General features: G+C 37.0%; 1 protein-coding gene across 1 annotated transcript in view; it reads left to right on the top strand.

Annotated features, from left to right (window-relative positions):
* The first annotated feature begins 2,699 nt into the window (after window positions 1-2,699).
* Window positions 2,700-9,302, top strand: part of fam50a (family with sequence similarity 50 member A) — a 40,020-nt gene continuing 33,417 nt past the window's right edge. Inside the window, exon 1 of the mRNA XM_039774572.1 lies at window positions 2,700-2,953. Within this exon, the coding sequence (XP_039630506.1) occupies window positions 2,843-2,953 (111 nt within the window). The 5' untranslated portion in view covers window positions 2,700-2,842. The remainder of the gene's footprint in view (window positions 2,954-9,302) is intronic.

The following is a 9,302-nucleotide window of genomic DNA, read 5'->3' on the forward strand; positions in this document are numbered from 1 at the left end:
TGTTAAACCACTGACATAAGTCAAAGGTGTAGTTCAGGAAATTTTAAGCAAAAGTGAATTATGACCCTCGTCCAACAAAGTTTTCAACTATGAATTACTTCTTAATTACATTTTTTTTTTTTCAAGATAAACACCTTTTAAGAATAAATCTTCAATTGATTCTATATTGTGACAGTTTTTTATACTGTTGCTCATTATGAAGAGTGTAGTTTGAAATTAAAACTAAAAAAGTGGCAAAGGGTGGTATTTATTACTGGCAATGAAACCTAAATCACTGTTTAAAGCATGAAGTGGTAATGAATCAATAAAAAATAATTAAGCTTTAGACTGTGCATTTGCAAGCATGTCAAGTATTTGTTGACTTTATAAAGTAGTGTATCACCTGAGATTTTTCTTAGAACCCTGTAAAGAAAATTGCTTAATTATCAAAATTCTGTGTTTATTAACACTCCCACAAATGCTGAATATCACAGTAAAACAAATAAATGAAGGAAAAAAAATCCTTTGAAAATCCAGCACCTCAGTGGAATTGCTTTCACAGGTGTTTCTCCCTGACTAAGCAGATGCATGTTTTTTGGTTTTTTTTTTTCCCCCTCCAAACCTTGCAAATATTAAGCGTTCCTCCATCTACCTGCTGTCATTCTGTCTCCCTCCCTTCTTTGTTAGATCCATGATTGCTGTCTTTTACTTATCACAATTTATCCCTCTAGGTTCATCATAGAACAAGCAGGTTGTGGCTTGTAAACCATTTTTAGGGTTACATTTGGAATCAATGCATGTTCAGAGGACTCCACACAACTCTATGGTTGTTAATACGCAGCATCCAGCAACCCTTTGGGGAACTACATTAGTCACCTCAAATGACTCCGAGGAACCTAGGGGTCACCTAATCATTGCTTAAGGCCGCAGAGGCCCACAGCCACCCTGAGACCATTCTTCTGCTGTCATATGTTAATCTGAAGCAACTGCACGAACCTTCTGTAAATACTATATGAGGCTGGTCTCTCTGATGTTCTTAGGGGATTCATTCTAAGGGCACACTACGTACTGACGTATCAGTCATGGTAGTCGCTGCCTTCCCAATTCTGTCATTTGTTAATAAGCAATCTTGTAGGTGCATCATTTTCATAAATGTTTAAGAATTACCCTTACTGTATAAAGTACTTGTTTGCCAATGTGGGTTTCTTAGTATGACTGAGATATTTATGTAATGCAGTTTCAAAAGTTAAAGTATCCCACCATGCATGATTTAGAAGAACAATGGTGACAACCAAAGTCGGGTTTATGCAAGAGTTATCCTGGGCTAAAGCCCAGTGCCATGCAGGCTACAGGGGTCCTGAAATTATTCAAGATGTGTAAAAAATATTTGTTCTTTGTTTTTCTGGCTGATCAAGACCTCTTTAACACCCCATTCCATTATACTTGTGATAAATGCTAACCACAGGCAAAACATCTTCCCTGAGGAGGGAAGCTGTTGGAGTCACATTTGCAGCAGCAGAAGTGTTGAACGAAGGCTGTTGAAGAGTAAAGTCCATAAAAAAACTGAATTATGTTAGAAAAGTGATGGTTCTTCAGAATGATCTGTGACAACATAGATTATAATCCTAATGACAGTAAAGCATACAACAAAGAATTTTACACAAAATGTAAACTATAACACCACTTCTGAATATGCATGGTGTAACAAGAACTTTGTAAAAACGATCCAGCAACACACCATGATGCCAAATTCCAGGGTGCACATATTGTCTTTGTTAAATCATGATGAGTGAAAAATGTTTTAGTTCCCTTTTCAGATGTTTGCATTTTGTTACTTGTCACTTTGCACTGTACTGAGAAACCCTTATTGAAAATTAAATCACTGCTTAAGGCACTGATAGAGAAATTCTTTGCCCTTGACATCTAAGCAAACTGTCGTTTGGCAATGAAGTAATTCATACCTTGTGCAGTTACTGAGCTGACAGTAAAGTAGAGAAAAGGGCCTAAAGTCTACAAACGGGTGAAAAACTAAACTTTTATTTTAGTTTTCCTGTAACTGCTGAAATGATCTCTTCCTCTTCTTCTTTCAGTCGCTCCCTTTAGGGGTCGACACATTACCGATATTGTGAAAATAAGTAGGTGCCACAATAATGTTTTAAAATATTTCCTAGCCTTCCTTCTCTCTCTCTCTGGTCACGGTGATGTCGTCCACCGTTCCATGACATGCAATTACACGGAATGACAATACAAAATTTGATTGCGCTTGATAATAATACATATGTCCTTAACACCGCCTGGCCGGAAGCCCTGCTATGGAAAGCACCAGGATAAATTAACAAAAAACGGTGTATTTTTTTTTGTTCAATATTTGGAGCATAATCAAACAAACGATTATGGGGATACTTTAAATAACATTACATCTTCATTTACTACATGATAATAAATTACATGTTAAAACATTTTGCCATGCAAGAAATAATAATAATAATAAACACTAACAGTAATAAGCCAGAAGTATTACCCTTTTTAAATATAAACTGCTAAGTTTTAAAAAATGTAATAACTGCATTATAATTTTCCTTTTTAAATAGTCGAATTGTGGTGCTATTTGAAAAAAAAGTGGCTCGCCAAATTAATTCTAGAAGGAGCCTTGATGATGTCACCGTACACGTGATTTCCGTTTCACCCCCCCATGCAGCGCATGCGTATGTGTTCTAGTTTCCACCATTGATTTCCGCAAACATTGCTGGTTGAGAAGAGAGCAAGTAGTTGAGTTCGATATTGCGGTCTTTTGTTTTATTATATATATATATATATATATATATACAACTTTCATTTTTGGGAACGCTGTAAAAGTGCAAAGATGGCACAGTACAAGGGAGCGGCTAGTGAGGGTGGTCGAGCCATGCAGCTAATGAAAAAAAGAGAAAAACAACGGGAACACATGGAACAACTAAAGCAGAAAATAGCCGAGGTATGTGATTATTGATGCTACGTTTGCAAAACGCAGTTCATTAAAATATTCTCCAAAACACGACTTACCTAAGGTCATACTGTTTTTATCAATTGGTGTTGACCAGCAAATTCCTCGTTTTTACAGATGGTTAACCACAAGCACTCATCTGCCTGAATAGTTATTCGCTTCACTGCGCTCCGTCCTTCGCTTACAAAGTAGTCTCCTATCAAATAATAGCCAGTACAAGCTGTGTCTTCAGTGTTTTTTAAATAAGGTCTCTAGTTACTGTTAGAAATTGTAGTGATACATATGGATTGTTTTGCTGTGTAGTATGTGTTCAGTTATAAGATAGGTAGATTGTGGGGGGTTTCATGCTATTAAGGTGTTATATTAAAAAATAAAATGAAACATTTAGCAACAGTATTTCCTTTCACGTGTAGTTTGGCTCTTTTTTCGTCAGTCTGAATGAAGTTTCCATATATTCCTCATGATGATTTCACGTTTGGTACTATAAAGCTTATCGCCAATATACTCCAGACTTCTGGTTTCATGCTACATCACGTCCTGGCACAGGCTAGTTTGATTTTCAGATTTCAAAACGGAGGGTGCCTCCTGATTTGACGTTACTATATTCAGTGTTGATTGCTGATTTATCTTCAGCTGCTAGACTAGACACCCCCTACTCCTTCATCAATATATTTGAATAAGTGGCCTGAAAAATGATTGAATGCATTAATGTAGTGTTTAGTTTCGTCTAATTCTTGAGTGCTTTAAAATAACAATCCATCCACCCGATTTCAGTACCTGCTTATCCAATACAGGATTTCATGTTTTGGAGCCTAGCCGGATATAGCACTTTTTCAAAAATATTTTCCAATAATTGTGTGTTGTCATTTGGGTGGGTACAACTCCTTTTCCTACCATATCCCAAAAATGGGTATACGAGGTTAATTAGCCATTCTTAACTGGCCTTCAGTGAATGAGTGTACCCTGCAATGGATTTATGTTCAGTGCTGCTAGGATAAGTGCTTACTTCTGCAACCCTATAATTAGATTAACAGGGTTCAGAGAATAAGGTTTTTGACTAGGGCTAAATATTTATCACGATATATATTTGAACATTTGCGATAACGATATAACTGACGATATGATTGACGCGAGACAAAATACTTTACAACTCCACAACTTTAACCCCTTCAATTTATTTTCACTTAAACTAGCAGCTGTTTTTATGTGCATTAAAGCTATATAAAAATTTAACAGTGCAAATGCAAATTCCTTGCTGACAGTTTAACCAAAAGGCATTTCCAGTGGAAATGGGCTGACATATCCTGAGCATAACCATGTATAATATCCACAAAACTTAAAAAGAGTTGCTTTGCAACATAAAACTGCAGTGTGCAAATAAATAAGTCAAATAATAAAATTGCACAAACTCTTGAGTAAAAACAAAACAAATAAACAAAAAACATGGATGAATTATTGCTACTGCTCATGGAAGTTTTCTACTGTACATTTCAAGTTTTAAGATTCTTTGTCAGAAACACAACATGTTCACAGATTAAAATCGAGCTCCAGCCTCACAGGGCCACATGTTCTGGGCATGCACCAAATTAAAAACATTTTGGACTAAAATATGTTCATCCCTTTCAGACAGCCTTGGTTTCACAATCACTCCTAACCCATTAACAGCTGTGTTTGGTGTATTCCCAAACAGCCTTAAAGTGGAGACGTGCAAACAAACTGTAAGTTTCCTTTGCTACACTACTAGCACTTAGACTTATCTTGCTCCCACACCACCACCACCACCACTCTTAAGTCACTGGGTAACCAATGTTCCATACTACTTGAAATTGGGGGGAAAAAAATCAAATTCTCACTTACAGAATCTTTTAAAACTTTTTTTAAAATATGGCAGGATCTTATCAATAACATTTTTGAATAAGCTTCTTTTCATGCTCCTATTATAGTGTAGTTTCGGTTGCTGACTCCCCTCTCTTTCTCTTGCGTGGGTGTTTAATTTTGACTTGACTGTATGGAATGTTATCTGTTTCAAATTAAAATCAATTAAAAAAAAAATCACCAAAATGATTGTGCTAGTGGAACATATTTTGCCATAATTATAAATGACTTGCTTTTTAAAATTCAGAACACTTAATTCTTTTCCCTTAACTATCCTTCAAGCATTAATAACATGGAAAGTGAGCCAAAAGATGATCAGCTAATGGGGGCTCAGTTCAGTTCATAGAGGATCACCATTTTTGCTTAGGCCAATTTCTTAATTATAAACCAGATATTGCTATTGATGGGACAAATCATTTTCATTATATAACTTGTTAAGTGTATCATTCTGCCACACCAGATATTGTTACAACACTTCATTTTTCTTATTTTCCAACTCCCATCCGGATCAAATCAATTTTTCAAATTATGGTTTGGCTTCTGGTTAGGTGTTCTGAATCTTAAAAAGCAAATCAGTTCAAATTATGATAAACTAAGTGGTTTTATTAGCATCGGTAATTGTTTAAGAATTAAGAAAGTTTCTAAATGAAAACCTTCAGTCCACCAGGATCAAGTCTGTCACCCTGATATAGAAAAAGGAGCAGTCTGATATTGTCCTTGAACAGAGCATTATGGTGTGGGTCATCATTGCCTAGGATTGCCATTTGCTCCTGCTGCTTGTTGGGAGGAATTTGACCATACAAATAATATGCTGACGTGATCCTGTCACAGCTCTTCATGGCAGGCCTGGGTGGTTTGGTTGTACTTTGCCAACGGCCAAAACTCACTTATGCACTACTGCCATCTACAGGGCTCAGGAAGCCATGTCTGTGGATAATTTTTTTTTTCTTCCTGTAGACCATTTTGTTATCAATGCTGCACCCTAGACCTATCATTTCTTTTTCCAGAAGATAATGTGCACATTTTTTGCTGTTTTGACAGAGGTTGCAACTTGGCTTTTTTATGACTTTGTGTCACTGTACCTAGTGGTTCATAAGTTCAGGGATGGGGATTTTACATGATTGATATATCTTTATTCTGGCCCAATAAATCATTCTTTTAATCCTGTTTTGGATAATGTTTTTGCTTCATTGCCATTCAGGGAAATTGGGTCATTACTTCTAAGTGTCACTTTTATTTGTTCACAATGGGCTGCCAGCAAATTGCACATACATTTTCAGCTGTCAAAGGTATTAAGAAAGTAAAGACAGTGTTTTTATCCTATTTCTATCTTGACCTTACAGTTACTTTGCAGAGAGAAACAGTCCTATTTTTTTCAAGTTTAGGCAGATGTGTCCAGTGATAAAGTTATTATTGATTGCTTAAGTGCCACTATAGCAAATAATTAAATGTAAACTCAGTTTTTTTTTGTGACTACATTTTTTTATTGCAGTTTAAAAAGAAAAATGCAGGAACTATGTAAATCGGCAAAAAGGCACACACTGTCAAAAAAAGAAAAATAAAGAAACCATGGAATAAGAGAAGAACCTCCCCCACAAACACTTACTTAGTAGCACCCACCCCACCCTTGTGAATAGCCCTGAACAGGTGGAAAAAGAACTTTTAAACTAATAGTTGGCCAGACACAAACAGTAGATTTGCATGACCCAAACAGTGAGCCCTAGAAATGAGAAGATTAAGAGAAAAAGCGCAGACAAGGGTCACAGGACTCTTGTGTCCAGATTGACTGCACTTTGAGTTAAATTTAACACCATCTGGGTTGGATGACCCATTGATTCATAAACAGCAATAAATACTTTGTGGACAGTGAAACAACTTTTTAAAGTAAATATTTATAGGTGGTGCTATTATTATAAATGGGTGCATGTGTCATGTTTTTGGATATCATGCTTAGAGAAAAGATGTTGAGTATCTATACTAATAAAAGGCAAAGCCCTCACTGACTCACTCACTCACTCATCACTAATTCTCCAACTTCCCGTATTGCTAGAAGGCTGAAATTTGGCAGGCTCATTCCTTACAGCTTCCTTACAAAAGTTGGGCAGGTTTCATTTCGAAATTCTACGCGTAATGGTCAGAACTGGAAGCTATTTTTCTGCATAAACTGTAATGGAGTTGAGCTGGAAAGCCGTGGGAGTTTCGTGTGACATCATCACGCCTCCCACGTAATCACGTGAACTGACTGTCAATGCACTACGTAGAAAACCAGGAAGAGCTCAAAAACGTGCTGAAGAAACCATGCATTATATAATTGAGAAGGCAGCGAAACAATAAGAAGCGAGCGAGTGACATATACTACCATATTCATGATTGCTGCTACTTCGTAAAGAAAGCAAGGTGTAAACGTAAACTTTAAATTAAGTTAATAGACAGGCTGCTGCTGGTGTTTCTCATGCTCACGGGTAATGCGGGATACAAGTTTAATGAGAGGACGCAGGATACAAACGAGAGTTTTGATCACTTTGTAACTAAGTTAAAATTGCAGGTGAAGGGGTGTGCTTATGCAAATTCTGAGAGACTGTGTTTGTGGGGGATTGACAGTTAAGGCGGGTGGGGGAGTCACGTCATCATCTCCCCTCCCATTTACCTCATTTCGCTCTGAGCTGAGCTCCGCGGCTAACGCCGTCTTCCGAAGCAACTTCATCACACTGCCACCAAATACTCACAGAAAAATCCACAAGTTAATACACACGCTGTCTCTAGAGTTTCTCCACACTCAATGTATTCCTCGCGTCCCCTTTATACCCTCTGATCTCCCATTTCAATTCAGATGCCTCCAATTTCCAGTAAGGCTCAGCTGCGCGATGACAAGTAATAAGTCTCGGACAGACCCTACAAAACGATGCCATTGATTTCAGGCAAGATTGCTTTTCTCCTGGACAACTATACTTGCATTCTCAAAAGTGAGCTCGCACAGCTTCGTCATATTACAACCGGAGTGCAGCCAGAAACTTTTAAGTGCCGGGTCGGTCTTAGATAACATTAAATTAAGCCGTAGACATCGCAACATCACACAAGATAGCAGCTCACGAGAACTTACTGAACACAGTACGAGTGATCACTTCCATACATCAAACCTGTTCAAAAAACGCATTACACAATTGACAAGGTGATGGCTTTATATGGCGTTTGTTTATAAAGCAGCGAAGAGGCTGTGTGAAGGCAGCTACACAAAAAAAGCAGAGCGCCACACTCTGAATGTATTGCTGGCATCACCGTTATACCCTCTGATCTCCCATTTCAATTGAAATGCCTCAAATTTCCAGTAAGGCTCTGCTTCGCGATGACAATTAATAAGTCTCTGGGACACACCCTACAAAAGGTTACCATTGATTTGAGGCAACATTGCTTTCCTCCTGGACAAAACTATACATTGCATTCTCAAAAGTTATATATATATATATACACACACCGATCTACATACTGTCAAATAAACGACCCACACACCATAGCGCAACATGAGAGGCTTCGCCTTTAGCGCTGACGTCTGAGGTTCGATTCGCGAGAGTGGGTGCAGTGAGTGTGTACTGCCTGATGAGCCCAGAATTAGGGCGAAGCACGTGCCGCGTACTGTTTGCATTATTTGATAGTAAAACTATTTCAATATATTCAATATATATAGGCCTATATCAGCGCTTAACGATTCATTTTACCCTCGCAGTATGAAAAAATATGAGGTTAATGCAGAAAACCAGATCACCAATTTAAGCTTTAGGAATCATAGATACTTTATTCGACATCAATAATTGTTTTGGTAAAGCCATACTCGGTGTAATCCTCCTTTCATGTTATAATATTTCCGCGACTAGCCAAGATTAAATGAACGGTAAAAAAGTAACTGGGAAGCGAGGGTGACTCAGGCAGGCAGGCGACAGCTCAATAGCTCGAATTTGGATATAAGTAGGTTCTATTTAGTCAGCCAGAAATATCTTTGGTAGGAATGGAAGTTGGATTTAGTCTTCCAATTTCTATGGTGAAGAAAAATGTATGCAATGATGATTAAATTTAACTTTCATTCCTACTAAACATATTTCTGTCGACCAAATAAAAATTACTTATATTTCAAATTTAAATAGAACTTGAACAAATACGATAGATCATAATACCCACGCAGCACTAAGTGCACGTAAGATTAGGAGTCATCCGTTTTAACAAGCAGCATATTGCACTGATACGAAATAGCCTGCCCATTTAATTATTTAGGAATGGATAGATAAATTAAGATTATATTTATATAGATTTATAATATATATATATATATAGATATAGATATAGATAGATATATATAGAGATATAGATATAGAGATAGAGATATAGATATAGATATAGGTGTATGTAAATGTGTGTCTGTATATATGTAGATATGTATGTGTGTGTGTGTATATATATATATATATATATATAT

The sequence above is a fragment of the Polypterus senegalus genome, chromosome 13, assembly GCF_016835505.1.
Source record: "Polypterus senegalus isolate Bchr_013 chromosome 13, ASM1683550v1, whole genome shotgun sequence".
Taxonomy (NCBI): Eukaryota; Metazoa; Chordata; class Cladistia; order Polypteriformes; family Polypteridae; genus Polypterus; species Polypterus senegalus.